This window comes from Neolamprologus multifasciatus, chromosome 1 (genome assembly GCF_963576455.1).
Source record: "Neolamprologus multifasciatus chromosome 1, fNeoMul1.2, whole genome shotgun sequence".
In the NCBI taxonomy this organism is placed as follows: Eukaryota; Metazoa; Chordata; class Actinopteri; order Cichliformes; family Cichlidae; genus Neolamprologus; species Neolamprologus multifasciatus.
The window spans coordinates 26,505,911-26,527,585 of NC_140439.1; the positions used below are offsets into that span (position 1 = coordinate 26,505,911).

A 21,675-nucleotide genomic window follows, 5' to 3' on the forward strand; every position below is an offset into this window, starting at 1 on the left:
CAAAAGCACACATGTTTTCCCCATTGTTTTCCATGCTGACTTCCTGTTTTCAGTGAACTTCAGACAGTTCAAGGAAACATCCTGGCTCATAAGGCCATGACAAAAAGTGAGGATCACTGTTTTGGCAGTTAAACAAAACATTTTGTTGGAAAACTGATTTTGCCGCCACCATGGTGAGGGGGACGTAACAGTATAGAAACCAGTAGGCTCAGTCTTGGGCGTGGATACATGAGTTTGGAGTGCCAATAACATATTTGAAGTCAGGGAGCACACTGCCCAGATGTTCTAAGTTGGCAGAGATCCGAAAATTACCCTGAAACACATACAGAGGAAAAACTTAAAGTAAAGTAAAATGTAACCCTCAATACATTTATATAACCAAAATACATCCATCACAACTCAGGTTTGACTCCTGCACCCGAACAATGGCAGTTTGACTTCCAACAAGGAAATTCCTCTGAGAATACTTTCATGTTAAACACCACAACTTGCTTTATATACATTCCACTTTGTGGAAGAAGATGAAAGGGGACATATAAACCTCCTGTCAACGTGACTAAAACATGTTCCTCACCTTTTACATCATCAGTGAATGAAAATTAGTGCTACACTATACATGAGTATACATTTATTAAAATGTGCCTATGACAGTATGTGCCTATGACAAGCGGTCAGAGACTTTCAGAATAAATGTAATATAAAACAGCTGAGGACAGCCAGTGACCTTTAGAGACCCAACAAAATAATTGGTAATGTTAGTTCCTGTCGATAATGTGCACGGGAAAAAGAAAGGAAAATTTTACTTAATTTAAATGATTCCATCGTTTTTATTCCATAACTTTCCATATTCCCACTCTACTGCCAAACTGGGATTTTACAGTGTTTTACAGTTGGTCTACTCCCCCCTCCCCCGGTTTTATACGCACGGTTCTGTCCTTCCAAAGAAAAGTCAGTGAGACTGACTTCCCCTAAATGAGTGGTGCATTCTGCAACAGCTTTCACATGAGAAAGACTGTGAGACTCGGACGTAAAACGAATGGATTTAGGCTGGAGCCGAGCAGACCGCTTTCTATGAAAATACGCGAACTAAATTGTCTCGCAATGGATTCAAACAGGTAACCTGGATAACGTAAATTTGACTTTCTTCACGAATCCGTCAGGTCTGTTAAAAGAAAAGATCTTATTTTCGTTTTTTCTTCCAGACAAGTTTGCAACTGGATCTTTTATACCGTGCTTCTTTTTGGATACATGACTGCGGCCGTACTTCCTGGTATGTGGATTACAGTAAAAAAAATAAATAATAATAATAATATTAATACTGTAATTAGATAGTCTGTGTGAGCCCTGTGTGAGCACTCATAATTTACGTATTTGTTTCGTTCAGGAAAGAATCCGACAATTGGCTTCAACCTTGAATGTACGTACGTCCAGGTGATGCAGTGTGAGCTGGAGCTGCAAAACTGCACTGAGTACAGCATGACTCTCCAAGACAAGTATGCCCGGCGTGTTTTTAATCGATGATTTTAGTATTACACCGATCAGCCATGGCATTAAAACCAACAGGCTTACTTTCACTGGGTCCTGCATACTAGCTCCTACGTGTCTGGACACGATTTATCTGAGGGTATCTGCCCTGTGTGGGGGTTCCTGGGTCGGCTGTATGTGGACCGGACTTGCATTGGCACACTGAGTGGATTCTCAGTTAGATTGGGATGTTTGGATTTTTGCTCTTCGTTGTGTTCCTCACTCGCTTTCTAGACAGTTCTTGTTGTGTGGAAGTTCTCAGTGGAAATCCCAGCAAACTCAGTATTACTGGTGCTGAGAGGCAAAATGAATGTGCACAGAGTTATATCAAACATAAAAATAAAAAAAAACCTAAAATAATAATCTATGGAAGTTAAATGGTTGGTACATTCTTGTGAAGAACAAACATATTGTACTTTTAATACAGTTTTCCCAAATTTGTTTTTGTTTCTTTAGGTTGTTTTTTTTCAGTAAGTGTTAAACAGTTGCAGCTGCTTTTCTGTCTGTTAATCTTCTTTGGGATTCAGGGGAATGTGTCAATAGAAGAGCACTGTTAATTTTATGCCAGAATTTTTGTGCCGTTTAAACAATGACTTTAGTAAACTAGAGTAACACTGCCTCAGTATGTGGGACATGTGTACAAAGGATAAAAATGTGGCGTTGTTGTAGCGGGAGGTTAGCATGATCCAAAGATGATTAGTTGGGTGTAACTGAAATCCAAGGTTAATCATTAACACTGCATTTAATGTGATAGTCATTACTTGTTACTCTCTTCATCTGTCTGTGGTTTCAATGCTGTGGCTGACAGTGTAAATATACTGTGGCATATGAATGTTTAATTAAGGTGTTTTGCATATTATCTTTTGCTCCCCAGTGAGAAGAAATGCACTGTACAACAGTGTGGCATTGGGAAGTGTTGTTGCTCCTTCAAACTGATGCTTGTGTTAGGAGAAACTCTCACAGCAAAAGTCTGGAAAGATGGCAACATCATGGAGTCAAAAGCTATCAATGTCACGGAGAGCAGTACGTTGGCTTCTTTCAAATTAATTCCCATAACTCTGCATCTGCCAGAATGACTCTCTGGAGGTGAACAAACATTCACTTTAATGCTCTTTTGTTTCTGTTTCTGTACAGTAAAACCAAAAACTCCAACAATCAAATCAGTCAACGAACTCGAAGGGAATTTTGAAGTCAAGTGGACGTCAAACATGGAGGAATTTATAAACAATGAAATGACTGCTGTGGTGACTTACTATAAAAAAGGAGAAACAGAAAAGGTAGGAACAATGCCACAATAACTATTTGTTCTGGAGATGTAAACATGGGCAACTGTCAAACTCATTTTTGTTCCTCCATACTAGACATCTGGACCTTTCAAACCAGCCACAGTTGATAGACTAAATTACTATGTAATAAAAGGTCAAGACCTGGATCCAAGTTCAGCATATGTGGTCAGCGTGAAAAGCTTCTTAAGTCTGAGTGGCAAGTTCAGTGACAGTAGCAAAGAGTGGGAATTTCAAACTGGTAAGTATTGTCTTTATTCAGTTGTAAAACAGTAAATTCTGTATTTCTTAACTGTGTTAAGAGGCCCTAATTATATTACTATTACACATTCAGCTGAAAAATAATATGAGTTTTAATATTAACTCTCAAACTAACTTTCATGGAAGCCGTTGTCTCCAGAGAAAAGTGGAGTTGAGCTCCTTAGATTGTAACATTAAAAGTGAATTTAGAAGTGTATTCAAATATAAAGGATCTGTGAAAATCTCAAAAGCAAAGAGATAAATAGTTTGTATGTATAATATGTACAGTTTTAATTTCTCTTTTTTAATCTCCTGAACAACAAAGCAACAATAAATCAATAAATTATGATGCTATGTCCTGTTTTAAGTAGTATCGATCTGAACATTCATACTGTGTATAGCATAAGATACAGTATGAAGACTTTTTTAAAAATGTATATTTTATCTTTGTAACTTACATTTTGGAGGGTGCATAGAGTACAAACAAATGCAATGGGACACTAAATAACTAAAAATAATCCTTTTGAGGCAATATGAAGAAACTGTTTAGGAATTATATAGCATTAAGTAGTGACACACGATGTCATCAACACAACACATCTAACACAAAATACAAGTCTGTTAGCAGACATATAAGCATATGCTATGCACTTTATCCTACTATATCTCTCTGCTGTATAACATCTGTGTAAACACTGCGATTATTAAACTTATTTCATACATGTTATTTCACAGGTCCTTCCCGCCACAACCTGATGTTGGTTATCATCATCACCCTCAGCATTGCGGCAGTCATTCTCAGCGTTGCTAAATATGGCTGTTATGCAAAGTGAGTCATGTAGATTAACAAGTTTTTCTTGTGCCTCGGTCAGTGCATATTTCCTCTAAATACTTGAATGGGGTCGTCATTTTTTTCCTACATTTCCTTTTAGGTTGAGAAAAATATATTGCGATGCAGTTCCGAAAACTACAAATCCCTCTTCTCTTAATATTAATCCAAGTGAGCAGAAGGTGAGACAGGTGAGGTGAAAAACCTCTAACTTCAATGGTTGCATTCATTTACTTTATTATTAATAATTATTAACAATTTAAAATCTTTTGGTGATTTTCATTAAATCATTATATTGCATCACTTTTTCATCATTTGCCATAATTGGATTTACATTTGGTCTATAAATAGCAGTTTTATCAGGACTGTTATAGTCAAAAGAAAATCTAATGCATCTAGTGGACAACATTTGGCGATTAGAATAGAAATGTATCTGCTTAGCCATCAGCTGATGAAGACTGCCACTAAAAATCAGCTGATCTGCAGGGACTACAGCTGAACTTGAATTTGTGGCCTGTCTTAAGTGACACTATATTTAATTTTTCATTGTTCATGGCAATCTCAGCCCTGGAGTCAAACGGCCTTCACAAACGCTAGGACCTAACAGAAATTGTGCACAATGTAATTTGAAAACTACTTGTGCTGAAATCAGAATCCAGCTCTGCATTTTTTAACAATACAACAGGACATGTTTTAACTGCTCTGTAAACAGACACACCAGTTATTCCTCTATAAGCAAAGTAGCAGCTTAACAGGTTTTTTCTACAGTAAAATCAGTCACTAAATCCTATTGTCCCAAAAACAGGGCAAACTAAGTCAACCAGAAATGATATCTTAAGGAGTACAAAAGGCACTTTGAGAAACATACTAAAGTTCCAAAAGATTTTCCTCCTTTAACTGAAATGTTTAAGACTGTTCATTCCTTTTGCTTAGGTCTTGAAACTTGAACACTTCATTACAATCCCCATACATGTTGAGACCCTTATTCCAGATGACAGTGAACTGGGGTTAGTATTGACTGCACTGATGCATCACCATTACAAGACATTTCCTTGAGGATTTATATCTGGCAATTTCAGTAATTGTTTCTTTGTATTCAGGTCGAAGATGTCACTGACAGACACAAGCTGTGGAAGCCTTCAGCAAAGCAGTGGGGTCAGCACGGGTTCCTCTGATCTCAGTTATACAAATACTGAAAGCCCCGTTGCTGTGAATGGAGAATCTTCTGTTGCTAAAGCTGCTAAGAATGAGCTGTGTAAAATATTCCCAAATATTTGCCCAATATTACCAGTGAGCACCAGTCTCCCGACACAGTCAAACAATACACAAGGAAGTGAATTATTCTCTGAAACGAGTTCTGGAGTATCTGCATTTGAAAATAAAACCTATCCCTTCCTTCTTCCTGGCTGTTTACATCAGACTATGACAGACAATTTAAACACCCAGGGGACGGCTGAAATGCTTTGTGACTCTAATTACCATCCCAGTAACAGTGGCATGGAGAGATGTCCGGATCACCAGATACCAGCTTGTCAAGTTCCTGCACAACTAAGTGGTATTTCACCATCAGTGGTTTCACCTCTTCTATCAACAGACACGTCCTATCAAGAGGTCCCCATATGTGTGCCCATAGGGTCACACAGTTTTCTTGCAGTGGATGACGACTATCAGGAAATTCCAAGTTTGGTGAGGCAGCCTGATGTTTCGCTTTTAGAGCACAGAAATACTGAGCATAAGGAACATTTGGACAAGTCGGAGGAGGAGTCACTTAGAAAGAGCCCTGAAAGCATCTTAAGCCCAGTTGTTCCAGTTCAGGATGGGCAGCTTGTCTCTGAACTCCAAGTACCCACCTGTTTTATATCTACTAACTGCTCTGTACCAATAATCACAGAGAGTGGCTATCAAAGTGTGTAGTGTTGTGACCATGACTTCAGTTTTAGCTCTTTCTAATACATGGATGCATGAAAATGATCTCATGATAACTGTTTCTTATAGAATATGATCCTGCTGTCATTTGGAAATTATTCTATATAGTAAGTCAAAGATTTGCACTGTGAGGACACTTAGGTTCAGCATATTTAAAATGTACTCATAACAAACATTATTTTATTTATTTAACTTTGATTTCACCAGTTTAGTCCCATTGAGACCAAAGATCTCTTTTACAAGGGAGACCCGACCCTTAAAGGTCTGACTGAATTTAACTTGACCGGTGGATTTGAGGGGTGAGCACAGGAGGTAGAGCAGGTCATCTACTAATGTAAGGTTACTTCAGTCTGCATGCCAATATATCCTTGGGCAAGTTTCTGAATGCATTCACCAGAGGGTAAATCTTAAGGTCTATTTGGACTTCTGCGGTAAATCTACATCATACATGATGCTGGAACAAGAAACTCCATTTATCCCTACACCATAGCCTTCCACACCATTCAGGTCGTTGTGGTACGTGTCGACTGAACAGTGGTTATTTTTCTCGGGAAGTGCACATCAGTTACGTAGAAGGTTGTTGTGTAGGTTTGAAATGGGCTTTCAGTTATGGCGTACGATCTCAAATAAAAACAAACTGTGATATTTAGGGTATAAGTGATGTACATGTTGCCATTAGAATGTTTTTCAATCAAAGTGAATTACCCTGAGCTCTGTTTGTTTCAAAGAACCATTGCTGAAGAATTTTCAGATACTATATGGCTATAATTATACCCGTAATTTATTAAGTGTTTGTTTTCAACAAATGTTTAGGAAAAAAGTTTTATTTTTCATGTTGTTTTATATCCAAAATTCAAGTTATTTTCTTTTGTTTTGTTTTCACTTAATTGTAAATAACACATTTGAAATGAGGCACCACAGTGGTTCGCATTGTTGCCGCACAGTGAAAAGGTCCTGAGTTTAATTCCACGATCAGGCCAGGGTCTTTCTGTGTGGAGTTTGCATGTTCTCCCAATGTTTGCGTGGGTTCTTCCTCCCACAGTCCAAAGACATGCAGTTAGTGGGTTACGTTAATTGGAAACTCGAAATTGCCCATAGCTGTGAATGTGAGTGCGAATGGATGTCTGTCTCTGTGTGCTAGACTGGCGACCCGTCCAGTAGCCCTATGAGAGTTGAGATAGGCTCCAGCACCCCCCGTGACCCTGAAAAGGATAAGCGGAAGCGAATGGATGGATGGACATTTGAAATGTATTACTTGAATGTATAAATACTGATAAGACCAAAATATGTTAAATTTGTTGTAAATGCTAAAACAAGTGAGCTTTAATCTCTTTGCTTTTCCCGAGTTAAAAAAAATGTTCAAAGTGAATTACTCTGAGATGTGTTTGCTTCAAATAGACATTGCTGAAGACTTTCAATGATCTACAGTATGCTGTACTTTGTACAGTCTGCACAAACAATTTAATATTAAATTCTTCAAGCATCATTGCGTATCATTTGTAACATGGATCCCAATGCAGTGACCCATTTTAGAGATTGGTACTTCAAATCAAATTCGTTAATAAATGAGAGCACAAAACCGATAGCCAAAAAAAAAGAAAAAACACACACACACAAAGAATGAAAAACACAATACAGTTGCAGCTACATGAGTCATACAAATAGTGGTGCATTTATTAACTTTTCAGTACTTAGTCAATACTCCTGATAACGTAGCTCTTTTCTGTTCACGTTGTTTAATTCAGATGTTTAATGCTGGCTTCCTTCAGTGTTACTTGGAGGCTGGATGTCTATCAGGGTCCGCCTCCATATTGTGGTCTCAGCATGAGCAGACACTGTCGCCTCTGCACTGTGAATTTGCATGAAATCACATGACCAAAACAGTCTCACCTGCAGTGGGTGAGCATGCCAGAAGCCAAAAAACACGCATTAGATATTCAGTGTTTCATTTATTTATTTGTTTGTTTGTGTCTGGCCCAGAGTTTTCCCTATTGGTATGGCGTAATATATAGAAAATGTACTAATAATAAACAATAGCATATAATAGTAGATTTAGTAGGGGTTAATTAGTCTCATAACTGACTCATAAATCACTTACAAGTTAATCACAAGTCAGAATAACTTTGGTTACTGTTACATGCTGAAGGAAGACAAGGTTCATCCAGGTGCAAATTGAGGTTTATTGCTCTGAAACACAGCAAAACAGCAGTTCTTTGTTACTGATGGCTTCCATTACCAAAACTGGCCTGCGTTACTTTTGTCAGGGATTACTTTGCCAGTCACTCATTTGACTGAGTCGCTACTGCCACCTCCTGACGAAACTCAGTATCGCCTTAGAGGCACCGGCACAAAAACAAAACATTGAGGTGGGCTGGGGGCAAGATCGGTATTACAGTATTACACTGAGAACACTGACTTCATTGTAATACGTTTATAAAAAGATATCTATTTTTTTTTTTTACATCATAGTGTTGAGTATATGCAGAGTTTGATGGCTGTAGAAGACTTTTGCCTCAGGTGGTTAAAAGTTGTGTCTTAATAAAGAATAAACAGGAGTCTATGACTTAGTGTGATGAGAAATTCAAATCAAGTACACATAAGGACTTTGAACTAGAGTCAATTTTGATTTCATAATTAACTTTTTACAGTGAAAAATATTTATATTATTCGAGATTGCCAAGTGAAATTTTGAGCATTGATGTCATAGAAAATCCAGATTACACTTTTTAGGATTTTTCAAAATTTAGGAGGGATGTTAGATATTTACATTGGAATAACTATCATTCTAAATACATTATTTATTCCATTGTCTTTTTAAATTAATCATTGTATATTTGCTGATGAGCTGATTGCCAATAATTGTTCAGAACAGGTCAACCTCCGGCCTCACACAGCACAGAGGAAAATGCACTCACCTGCATGCTTCACAGTGGAAACTATGCATGTAGAGACCTCGGTTCACCTTCTCTGTGTCATGCGAAGGCAAGGCGGGTGGATTCATCAGACCAAAGCACAGATTTTCATTAGTCTAATATCCATTCCTTGCGTTTCTTGGCTCAAACCAATCTCTTCTGCTTGTTGCCTTTTCTTAGTAGTCCCTAGTAATCTTTAGTAGTCCCTAGAAATCTGTTAATTTTGGGAACCATTTCTGAGGCTGGTGACCTTCATGAATTATCCTCAGCAGCAGAGGTGACTCTTGCTCTTCCTTTCCTGGGGCGGTCCTCGTGTGAGTCAATATTGCCATTTGTTGGTTTTGCAACTGCATTTGGGGACACATTCAAAGTGCTAGCAGTTTTCTGGACTGACTGACCTCCAGTTCTTCAAATAATGATGGACTGTCATTTGTCTTTACTTAGCTGGTTGGTTCTTGTCATAATATGAATCCTAACAGTTGTCAAATAGGGCTGTCAGCTGTGTTACCAACCTGACTTCTGCATAGCACAACTGATGGCCCCAACCACATTAAAAAGCAAGAAATTGCACCAATGACAAGCCGCACCTGTAGAGCGAAAATCATTTTAGGTGACTACATCATGAATCTCACTGAGAGAAGGCCAAGGGTTTGCAGCACTGCCAACAAAGTAAAAGGTTTTATGTATGTATGTATCTACAATGTAGAAAGTAAAAAAAAAAAAACATCAAATGAGAAGGTGTGTCCAAACTTCTGACTGGTATATTCTTTATATATATTACAGCACCGGATCCCCGCAAGGCTGCGTTCCCATCCCCCTACTGTACAACCCTGTACACATATGACTGTACATCAACCCACCCAACTAACGTCATCGTCAAGTATGCTGATGATGGAGATGAAACAGCGTACGACATGCAGATAGAGGACGTGTCCCACTTGTTTAGAAAATAATCTGAATCTGAATGTCAGTGACCCCTTGAACCACCTGTTTGACCCGCTACCCTCTGGCCGATGCCTCAGGTAGATCAGGTCCCACACTTCCCGGCTCACAAACAGCTTCTTCCCCTGCATCATTCAGAACATCAAAAAACGATCACAAAATGCTAATTCTATTATTAACTACTTCTGATAATAATACAACTAAAAGAACTTATTAAAAAAAGATAAATTAAGTTTTCCAATAAAATTATGCTAAGAAATTTTTAAAATGTTAACTTACATGTTTTGTTTTGCATTAATAAATATTTCAAAAGAAAGAATTGTATGGAGTTGTGGTTTTAAGAGCCAGTGCATGGGTATGTTGTACTTTCAAGCTTATCATTTACTTTAACCAATGTTGTTTTTTCTTTCTGGCCGTTGGGCATAGCAGGAAAATAACATCAACCTCAATGCAGTTGAGTTACATGTCAGCCGTTTTGTGCTGTAATACAGTAACAGTGATATCAGTAAAGTTTTACTGATTGTATGTGTGTGAAAGAAAACCAACAGAACAAATCACAAACCAAAACTGAGCTCCTTTAAATTCCCCTCCTGACTTTGTGGGACCTTTTTTTAAAATATATTTTTCAGACTACACTTTAAAAACAGTAACGGAACACATTCACAGTGTAACAACAGATAATATAATATATGAAAAGGGGAGACAATAACTGAATCTTTTTCTCTTTTTTGTACAGCAGCAACAACAGCCTGGCATGATTATGCCACATGAACAAGAGCTACAACTCTTGCAACACTTCCTTTCTCAACATTTACCAACTATCTAAATTGTGAGTGGAAGTTTACAACATGTCTTCTCGCCACTTTTTATGCTGTATATGCTGCATATCTCTGCTGCAAGATACAACAAGATATCACGGCCTTATTGTTTTATGCATAAAGTATGCCAATAAAAAAACTACTCACTGGATATAAGTGTTTTGGGGACGAAATTTGAGCAGCAAGGCTGAGATGGTTTAGGCATGTGTAGGGTGCGATAGTGAGAGGAGGGATATATTGGACAAAGAATGTGTAATATGGAGACGAAAAGTGAGAGACAACAAAGAAAATCACAGGATGCAGTAAATAAGGACATGCAGAAGGCCAGTGTAAGCAAAGAGTATTCAAGTGACAGCAGGAGAGCCATTGTGCCCCCTTCAGGAGGCACCCAAGAGAAGAATATTAAATGTCAATGATGGGTTTCTTTCTAAACATTTACATGTCAATGTAAATGTCAATGTTGGTAATACGTTACCAACAAAGGTGATAATACTTTTGTTGAAGTATTAAATAGATTTTATTAAGCGTATTTAATACGGCTGTGTCAGATAATGCATACCCAATTTCTCACTCTACACAAACACTGGGATTTCAGTAACTTTTTTGAGTCGACTCCCCCTCGACTACTGTTGTGGGCTTTATGCACACGGTTCTGTCTTCCTTAAGAAATGTGAGTAGGACTGACTTCCCTTAATGTGGCGCAATATGTCCTTCTATTGTTCCCATAACAGGAAGACTGTGAGACAGTGAGACTTGAGCGTAAGCAGCATTCGCATTCCCAGGACATAGACCGTAGCTGAGTGTTTTCCATAGCAGAAAAAATGCACTCAGTCGTCTCATAATTTATTCAAATAGCTAAACTGAATAACTTGAAGTTGTCTTTCTTACTGAATCCGCCATGTTTGTTGAAAGAAAATATCTCTTTTTGCGTTTCCCCTTTTCTTTTCCAGACGAGTCTGCATCAGGATCTCTGTTATCTTGCTTCTTTTAGCACACTGCGGCAGTTCTCTCTGGTATGTACATACCAGAGAGAACTGCAGGCTGAGATGGTTTAGGCATGTGTAGGGGAGTGACAGTGAAAGGAGGGATATGTTGGACAAAGAATGTGTAATATGGAGACGAAAAGTGTGGATGATGTGAAGAAGGACATGCAGAAGACTAGTATGAGAGGAGTATTCATGCAACAGCAGGAGATGGAGGCAGATGAGCCATTCAGGAGGCAGCCAAAAGAAGAATATTAAATGTCAACGATGGGTTTCTTGTTGATGTGAAACATTTACATCATAGTTCACCGTTATCGCTCAAAGCCTCTTAAGCCCAGTCTATTTCTCCAGGTTGAGTTATCCACACCCATAATACAATCCAACCATCCTTTTCTCTGCAATGTCTACTGACAGGTTTGATGACCCCTGCGGGGAAAGGCTCATCAGTGCCATCTGAGAACTCCTGGGCTCTCTGTTCCCCGATTATATAGCTGTGGTTGGCACATCATTCTGCCTCTCATGCACCTGCCTGCCTGCCACCATACCATGCTTCAACGTACTTTCTTTATGTTGTTTAAGCACGTGCAATATCCATACTCACCTAATACTAAAGGAATATCAACAATATGAATCGCTGCTTCATGTTTAATGTGAAAGAATCACCTTAAAAAAATTTGCACAGAGGAGCAAAGCAAACACAGACTTGTAGCTTATGATTACTAAATTTCATCTTTCATCAACTGTCAAATTTACAGAATTACTAGCTGTTGTTGTTTCTTGTCTTGTCATGTGTCATGCAGAGCTGTTATGACAGAGGCATCTTTGAAAATTAAGCTGTTTGTGTAGTGTAAAATTACACAAGCTAAGATAAAATCATAGAAAAAACATCTGATTTTATTTCAAATAAACAAACCACTTCCTAAAATGTAAATGTTTAGGACAAATACAGTAAGATTATGCTAATACTTTTTCATAAACATATTGCTTAATCCAGTGTACCGGGAATCATTACATTTTTAGAAAATGGAAGATGCTCCTCTGTCAAAGTGGTGCCTGCTAACGCTTTGTAATCTAAGATAAATGCAAAATCACAGTTTGCAGGGTTGCTGTCAGGGTCCTGGGTCTGTGACCCGGTGTTTTGATTTTTGTATTATTATTTTTTATTAGGCTGTGGTTTCTTCTTGGTTCGTGTTTACTAGTGTTTTGGTTTCTGTTTTGTATTTCTAGTTTGTAGGTTTTGGATTCCTTTGCTCCTCATGTCACTCTGGTCCCTGTACTCTGGCTCTCTCTGTTTCGTGTCTCTGAGTCTGTCTGTAAGTTCAGTCTGTGTATTTTCTGTTTTATTTTGAAGGTCCATGTCTGGTGTCGCTGTATTCAGTTTTCCGCCATCCCTGTTTCGTCATGTTAATTAGGTTCAGCCGTGTCTCCCTCCTGTTTGCTATTCCTTGTTTCCCTCCGTGTATTTAAAAGTGTGTGTTTGCCTTTGCTCGTTGTCGGTCCGTCTGCGTTTCTCTGCTCATCATCCCGTGTTCCTCCCTGCATGTTATGAATTCAGGTTTGTTCACTAGTTTTCCCAGTTCAGCTTAGTTCTGTCCTCGCCATCCTAGCTTTTGCTTGTTTTCACCTCCTGATAATAAAGCTCACTCGCATCAAAGACAATGCCTGCATCTTGGGTCCTTCTCTTAACTCCATAGCTGCTTAATGAACAGTTCAAAGACATACAGTTTTAAATTTAAAATAATTGATTGTTATATAGATATATACATATATTTGCAATCACGCACAGTATACTTTTAGACTAGATCTTTACGGTCCTTTTTACTGACAGTTCAACACAACAGTTAATGTGTTATTCAAATTGCACCACACTACCAAAACACTTCTAGTTTAACTCAGGATCAACTCTTGGACAAGAACAGTACAGGACATATTTGGTCTTCAAACAAGGAAACGTCACTGAGAATACATTTAGTTAAAAAGAAAGAAAGAAAGAAAGAAAGAAAGAAAGAAAGAAAGAAAGGTAGCACAGGTAGCATCATAACATGTCTATTAATATGTTTTTTGGTTGTTGTTTTCTTTTTTCAAATAAAGATCCCATCAAAGCAAAATGTTACATTTTATTTTATGACAGTTGTGAATATATTGATTAAAAGTGTGCAAAATGATGCAGTAGAGCAATACAACTGTACAACTGCAGATATCTTTTGTATATACTGTACATCTGAAGTTGAAAAGTGTTCCCCTTTGAATGTGATCACAAATTCTTCTCAACATTGCATCTGGTCTAATATATGAATCAGAAAAATAAAAATAAAACTTTTTTCTGTCTGATCCATCTTGGCAAAGTTTAGCACCTACCATTACATCATCAAGTATTTTGTACTCTCGCCCACCAGTGTCTAAACTCCAGGTGGTCCTGATCTAATCCCTATCAACACTGGGATACCGTTCCGCCAAGATGTGCCATCAGAGTCTAACCACTAAATACCTCTATTTAAATTCTGTACATCATGTTCATTTCATTTTAATGATTTCTCCTTATATGTATATATATATGTGTGTGTGTGTGTGTGTGTGTGTGTGTGTGTGTGTGTGTGTGTGTGTGTGTGTGTGTGTGTGTGTAGAGAGAGAGAGAGAGAGGGGCAACCCATCCAATCCAACACACATAATGTTATGTGTAATGATGACAAATAACTAAGGCAAAAAAAAATTCAACACAGGAAGGACGAGAGGTGCAAGCAAAAAAAGCATGGAATTTCATGACACCAGCTGAAATCTATCAGTAATTAGAAAGCAATACACCCACTTAGTACAAATTAAGTTTAGCTGGTTCAGTCCAAACATATAGTCTGTTAAAAGCTTTCTCATTACCACTGTCACACAAGAAGCATCATGGGTAAACATGTTGAGTAAACATGGTGAGCGCTCTCTCAACCCTCGCAACCCTATTATTGCGGAAAAAAACGTACATAGCATACAAACAATGGTTACAGAAGAATTTCTAAACTACTGAAGGTTAATGAACATTGTTGGGGCCATAATTCGGAAGTGGAAAGGACATCATTTCACCATAAACCAGCCATGGCCAAGTGCTCCCTGCAAGATTTCAGAGATCGAGTGAAATAAATTATCAAAAGATTTGTCAAAAAGCCAAAAGCCACTGGTGGAGAGCTACAGAAAGACCTGGAAGCAGGAGGTACAATGGTTTCAAAGAAAACTACAAGTAATGCACTCAACTGCCATGGCCTGTGTGCATGTTCACCACACGAGACTATTGCTAAAGAAAAAGCATGTTGAAGCTTTTTCAAATTTTAAGGAACAACCTTTAGTTTAAAAAAAAAGCCTGTGAAGTACACTCGTGTATAATCTGGCCAGATGAGACAAAAATGTTACTTTTTGGATCCCATACTACAAACATTGTTTGGAGGTCAAAAGGCACTGCATATCATGGTGTGAGGCTCTTTTTCAGAGCGTCACTGGCATTCTTCATATAACTGAAAGAAGGCTAAATAGAAAAATGTATGGAGACATTCTAGATAAAAATCTGCTGCCATGGACCAGGATGATGAAGATGAAATAAGGGGGGTCCTTTCAGCAATACATTGATCCCAAATACACAGCCAAGGAAACTCTCAGTGGGTTTCTGAAAAAGAAAATAAATCTGCTAGAATAGCCCAGCCAATCACCTGACCTGAATCCATCTTAAAATCAGTGGAAAGAAGCGAAGCTCAAAGTTCATCAAAGAGGCCCACAGAACTTCAGAATTTGAAGAGTGTTTGTGTGGAACAACAGGCCACACAAGACACCTCAAAGCTGTCATTACCAACAAAGTTGCTAATATTTTGTTGAAGTATTAAATAGATTTCATTAAGCGTATTCAATACGGCTGTGTCAGATAATTCATTCCTCTGTGACGCATAGGCCAACATGCAATTAGTCACTTTCACCTTTCACAATAAATGCTCTCAATGTGCCAACAGCTGAGATAAGACACGAAACTTGAGTAGAAATCACACAACACAGTACAGTGGGACATGTTAACGTGTGTCTGTGATGTGGTAGGAAAAATATCGATGCTTGCTTTAAATGTTTGCTTTAAATCTTCATATGTACATTTTTTTTATTTGTTATATTTATTTTTTGTCGGGGGTGTTTGTTTTAATTTCAACCTAGTTTCTCACTCTACACAAACACTGGGATTTCAGTAGCTGTTTTAAGTCGACTCCCCGCACCCCGGCTACTGTTGTGGGCTTTATGCGCACGGTTCTGTCTTTCTAAAGAAATGTGAGTAGGACTGACTTCCCCTAATGTGGCGCAATATATCCTTCTATCGCTCCCATAACAGGAAGACTGCGAGACTCGGGCGTAAGCAGCGTTCGCGTACTCAGGATATAGACCGTAGCTGAGTATTTTCCATAGCAGAAAAAATGCACTAAGTCGTCATACAATGGATTCAAATAGGTAAACTGAATAACTTGAAGTTGTCTTTCTTACTGAATCCGTCATGTTTGTTGAAAGAAAAGATCTCCGTTTCCCTTTTTTCTTTTCCAGACGAGTCTGCAACAGGATCTCTGTTATCTTCCTTCTTTTAGGGCACATCGTGACTGTTCCCTTTGGTATGTAGCTCACAGTAAACGAATTAATTGTTCTATGTGTGAATTCTTAAGGAGCCACAATATATAATTTATGTTTCGTGCAGGAAATAATCAGACAACTAACTCCAGTCTTGACTGTACCAACGACTTTGACGAGCTGATGTTGTGTCAGCTGGAGCTACAAAACTGCACTGAGTACAGTTTGACTCTCCAGAGTTTAGACGGGTATGACTGAGATGTTTTTGTTTGTTTTTTAGTCTAATTTTAATATTAAACGGATCACCTATGACATTTAAACCAGCTGCGTCACTTTGAGTGGATCCTGCTTTTGTTAATAGCTCTGAACTGTCGACTTAGTGTGCGGAGCAGGGACTGTAACAGCGGGTTGTTTCGGCGGGTTTGTACTTGCTTTGGCTCATTAAGTGGATGCATATTTGGACTGATATGCGGGAGTATTGCTGCTGGTTGTTTGTTGTGTCCTTGCTTGTTTTAGGGGTGCGACTGATCCTCACAGAAATGATCCTAACAAACTGAAAGTGAAGCATGTTATAATGCTGAAGTTAGGTAAATAAAAGTAAATAAAATGATAAATATTAACATTCACGTGAAGAACATATATATTGTACTTCTTGTTAGTGGATTTTGAAGTTTGTATTTGTACACTTCCTTTGGCCGCTCCCTTATTGACATGGGGTCTCCGCAGCAATGTTTGATATTGGAGCTTTTGTTTTGTTTTGTTTTTCTCGAGATTCATAAGGGGTTGTCTCCTCCCAGAATTTGTTTATTAGGCGAAGGTGTAAACCACCATTTCAACTCCTCTTTTATCTAGTGATCATCTTGGGATTTCAGGGGGAATGCTTTCATTTTCCAGCCGTGATTTTGTGAGACTCAAACACTGGCTTTTGTAAGCTAGAGCAAATAAAAATGTGGGATGGAGGCATTGGGTGAAAATGCTGTACATAAAAATGTAATATTAGCTTAATCAGCATAAGATGTCATAAATATCATTTGTTTTAAACATTTTGTATTATTATTTCCCACAGTAAGAAGAATTGCTTTTTACAACAGTGTGGCACTGGACAATGTTGTTGCTCCTTTCGACTGATACTCGTGCTTGGAGAAACTCACACAGGATCTATCTGGAAAGATGGCAACGTCATGGAGTCAAAAGCTATCAATGTCACAGAGAGCAGTACGTTAACTTCTTTTAAATTATTTCCCATAACTCTGCATCTGCCAGAAAGACCGGGCGAACAAACATTCACTTTAATGCTCTTGTTTCTGTTTCTGTACAGTAAAACCAAAAACTCCAACAATCAAATCAGTCAATGAACTCGAAGGGAATTTTGAAGTCAAGTGGACGTCAAACATGGAGGGATTTATAAACAATGAAATGACTGCTTTGGTGACTTACTATAAAAAAGGAGAAACAGAAAAGGTAGGAACAATGCCACAGTAACTATTTGTTCTGGAGATGTAAACATGGGCAACTGTCAAACTCATTTTTGTTCCTCCATACTAGACATCTGGACCTTTCAAACCAGCCACAGTTGATGGACTAAATTACTATGTAATAAAAGGTCAAGACCTGGATCCCAGTTCAGCATATGTGGTCAGCGTGAAAAGCTTCATAAGTCTGAGTGGCAAGTTCAGTGACAGTAGCGAAGAGTGGGAATTTCAAACTGGTAAGTATTGTCTTTATTCAGTTGTAAGACATTAAATTCTATATTTCTTAACTGTGTTAAGAGACACTAATTATATTTCTATTACACATTCAGCTGAAAAATAATATGAGTTTTAATATTAACTCTCAAACTAACTTTCATGGAAGCCGCTGTCTCCAGAGAAAAGTGGAGATGAGCTCCTTAGATTGTAACATTAAAGCTGAACTACAATGTCCTGTATTCAAATATAAAAGATCATTGAATATGTGAAAAGCAAAGCGATGTATACTTTGCTGTGAAGGTTCAGTTTGTTCATTTGAATTTTTCTCCAAAACAACAGAATTACTATGATGTCATGTCCTTCTGTTTACGTTCCAGAGAGTGCACTCACATTTGTTATTTGCATTAGTGTTAATATGTACTTTCTCCAAACACTTTGAATAATGTGGTTATTGCGTTAAACTTCCTGACTTATGTCACAATACAAATTGAACCCTGTTTTCATTTTTGTTTGAATTGTTGGTCACAAAGGTTTTGTTTATGCTTTTGGAAATAATAAAAAATACAAAAGCTGATTCATACTTTTGTCTGTATACAGTAGTGTTTGCTCATAGTTGTGTATTTTCTGTACAAATAGAAAAAGCATTAAACTTTTTTCAAACGCGTACCTTCACAGCTCGCTCCCCACACTACCTGCTCGTGGTTATCATCGTCTGCCTCAGTATTGCTGCCGTCATCTTAAGCGCTGTTATTTGTCGCTGTTATGTCAAGTAGGTTGTGCATATAAAAAGTTTGTTTTTTGTGCCAGTTTCTGCCAGTGCACATTTCTCCTAAATACTAGAACTTCTTTATTTTTTGTTGATTTTTTTAAACATTTCCTTTTAGGTTTAAAAGAAACTGGTGGGATGTAGTTACCAAACCTCCAAATCCAAGCTTTCTTAATATCTATCCAAGCAAGGAACAGGTGAGACATATTTCACACTAGTTAAAAGCTTCTGACTTCAAATGTTACACTCGTGTATTTTGTTAGTAATAATTGTGGGAAATTTTTATGATTTTTTTTTCATTACTTTTTCATTAGTAGCAATTCATTGGATTTATGTTCTGTCCTTAAATAGCAGTTTGGTTGGGACTTTTATACTCAGAAGAACAGTGTTATTTCCATCTGCAGTCATTTATATTCTTATTATGGCTCTCTTTGCTGACTTCCTCACCCTTCCGTGTGTTTCATGAGCACAGATCAAACATGAATACATGGGCTGGAGGAGGTTTGCACCAATGGTAGGCAGGCTAAAACAACTTAATTAGTTCACTGAGTATAACATTTTCTGATGGCGCCCTGGACCTTATATTGGATAGTACTTCTCACACAATCTGCCAGGATTATAGCTGATCTTGAATTTATGACCTGCCTAAAGTGACTGTTTGTTTTTGTTGTCTGTGACGTTCCTGGATTCCAATGCCCATCACAAACAAGAGGGATTCCTAAAAGGCACTTTCAGAAACATACCAAAGTTTGTTCTGAAAGATTTTCCTCCTTTAACTGAAATGTTTAAGACTGTTCATCCCTTTTGTTTAGGTCTTAAAACCTGAGCCATCCATTACCTCCACTATCTGCGTTGAGCCCCTTATACCAGATGACAGTAAACTGGGGTCAGTATTGGCTCTATTGATGCATCAGCATTACAAGATATTTTCTTGAGGCTTTATATCTGACAGTTTCAGTAATTGTTTCTCTATTCAGGTCGAAGATGTCACTGACAGACACAAGCAGTGGAAGCCTTCAGCAAACCAGTGGGATCAGCACGGGCTCCTCCGATCTCAGTTATGCGAATGCCGAACCCCCTGAGACTATGAACGAAGAACCTCCTATCACTAAAGCTGTTCATGATGTGCTTTCTAAACTTTTCCTGAATATTAGCCCCATATCACCAGTGACCACCAGTCCCCTTACACAATTAATGAATATGCAAAAAAGCGATTTATGCTCAGCTCCCTACAGTCCGTGTAGTGTCCAAGCTAATGACACCAGTTCAGGATCATCTGTATTTGAAAATAAAACCTATTCCCTCCTAATTCCCGTCTCTGAACATCAGGTCATGACGGGCGACTTGGAGGCACAGGAAAAGGCTGAAATGCTTTGTGTCCCTGATTACCATCCCAGTAAGAGCGACATGGAAATTTGTCCTCATCAGCTGCTACCATCTTGTCAAGTTCCTGCTCAGCAAAATTCTGGTTCATTTCTAAGGCAACCAGACATGCCATATCAATCCTACAAAGCAGATTCTGGGACATTTTCGTATGAAGAAGACACCAGCTTGTCCTCTGTCTCTAGTGGGACTAATGCATCTGATTCTTGTGAATTTTCATCCAGAGCTGAGGCAGAGTTTGAGAGCTCTGATGAGGTCATCAGTGGTAAACCAAAGCTAGGTGAAGAGGTCACAATTTGTGATGAAAATCCCTGTTATGGTTGTGTGCCTAAAGGGTCAAACAGCTTTCTTGCAATGGATGATGACTACCAGGCACTTCCAAGTCTGGAGAAGCAACCTGATATTTTGCTTTTAGAGCAAGGAAATGGTGAGTACGAAAAATTATTCAAAAAGACTCCTCAAAGCATCTTAAGTGAAGTCTTTCCAGGTTTTATCCACAATGTCCAGGGCGGGCAGCTCCAAATACCTTTCCCCCCCTTAATGTCTGTTGACCACTCTGTGCCAATAATTACAGATGCTGGCTATCAAGCTGTGTAGCACTGTGACTGTGACCTATGTTTCATTCTTGAACTTGGAAACGGTTTTAAAATTATTGTAACTCAAGAGCCATTTAGTGTCTGTTTTTTGCATTGCATGGGATCTTTACACTGTAAGTCCTGCTTTTACATATAAATGTATACATTTTTCAATATAGAGCATCCACAGGTATTCATTCTGAAAAAATTTCAACTGTAAATACTTTCTTTCTGATGTTTTTGATTGAAAATTGTGAAGTATCCATGAAACTTCCACATAAAATGACCGATATCAGATATCAACCTGTAGCCTTAATATTTTCAGTATTTGTTTTCTACAAAGGGATAGGCAAAACAGCTCCTATCACATCATTTATCTACATTCCACATCTGATATTGAACAAAGTGAATTTTTTTTCTTCTTTTTGTTCAGTTTGGTTTGTGTTGCCGTTTGTTTTTAAATGTCATTCTGCATTTCTTTTTGAAAACAGATTCCTTAAATGCATAAAGGCTGAGATGACTAAGCTGTATCAAATCTGTCTAAAATGTCAACTCAGTAAAAGAATAGAAAAGATAGACAATTTGCCCATTAAGTCTAAACCTTTTAAGTAGGAATTACACTGGAAATGGCTGCAGGTGGGGTGCCCCCGGCCTCTCGGCCTGGGGCTCGGTCACTCAGGCACAGCTGGCTGCCGGCGGAGCTCACGGGCACGTCACTGCAGCCCCCCCTGGCTTCTGCTCCGTGGCTGCTGGGTGACCCCTCATCTGGGACTCTCCTCAGCTCTTTCTGGGACAGTGGCGCGGCTGCCCCTCTGTTGGTCTTCCTTGGTCTCTTGTGTTCTGGGGGCCTCTGGATGTCTGGGGTTTTGATCTCCTCCATACCTGCTTCATGCCCTGGAGGACGGGGCAGTGGCCCCCCACACCCTCTAGCAGATCATTACATGAGGGAACCTTTTAAGAAAACAAGCGCGTCCATGCTCACAGGTGTACACACGGGTGATCACACACACAAACTACACCCTTTTTGGCTCCTACCTCAATGCACACTGTGCTGTCGATCTTACGTGCTGCACAATAATGTTTAATATTTAGTATTTACTGTCATATTCCCATATATCATTGTGATGTGGTTTATTGTATTACTCTCGTTTTCTTCTGCTTGTTTTCTTTTTTCTTTCTCAACAGGTGATCCAGGTGATCGATATATGTATTTTTTTTTTTTTTTCTTCTGCTT

General features: G+C 38.5%; 2 protein-coding genes across 4 annotated transcripts; both read left to right on the top strand.

Annotated features, from left to right (window-relative positions):
* The first annotated feature begins 942 nt into the window (after positions 1 to 942).
* Positions 943 to 7,288, top strand: LOC146525870 (uncharacterized). 2 transcript variants are annotated; one of them, XM_085174072.1, is made up of 10 exons: positions 943 to 1,115; positions 1,203 to 1,270; positions 1,385 to 1,493; positions 2,399 to 2,547; positions 2,659 to 2,801; positions 2,886 to 3,048; positions 3,783 to 3,876; positions 3,980 to 4,067; positions 4,810 to 4,883; positions 4,977 to 7,288. In XM_085174072.1, exons 1-10 carry the CDS (start codon positions 973 to 975, stop codon positions 5,788 to 5,790), a joined length of 1,845 nt encoding a protein of 614 aa, XP_085030198.1. In that variant the 5' UTR covers positions 943 to 972; the 3' UTR covers positions 5,791 to 7,288. The 2 variants fall into 2 exon arrangements, with proteins under 2 accessions (XP_085030198.1, XP_085030285.1); XM_085174159.1 differs by having other exon boundaries at positions 944 to 1,115; positions 3,980 to 4,058.
* Positions 7,289 to 15,778: 8,490 nt separating this feature from the next.
* On the top strand, positions 15,779 to 21,070 carry il4r.1 (interleukin 4 receptor, tandem duplicate 1). 2 transcript variants are annotated; one of them, XM_085173961.1, is made up of 10 exons: positions 15,779 to 15,918; positions 16,009 to 16,073; positions 16,157 to 16,277; positions 17,096 to 17,244; positions 17,348 to 17,490; positions 17,575 to 17,737; positions 18,393 to 18,486; positions 18,602 to 18,680; positions 19,296 to 19,369; positions 19,461 to 21,070. In XM_085173961.1, the coding sequence occupies exons 1-10, from the start codon at positions 15,905 to 15,907 to the stop codon at positions 20,461 to 20,463; spliced, it is 1,905 nt and encodes a 634-aa protein (XP_085030087.1). In that variant the 5' UTR covers positions 15,779 to 15,904; the 3' UTR covers positions 20,464 to 21,070. The 2 variants fall into 2 exon arrangements, with proteins under 2 accessions (XP_085030087.1, XP_085030002.1); XM_085173876.1 differs by lacking the exon at positions 15,779 to 15,918 and having other exon boundaries at positions 15,925 to 16,073.
* Positions 21,071 to 21,675: the final 605 nt, after the last annotated feature.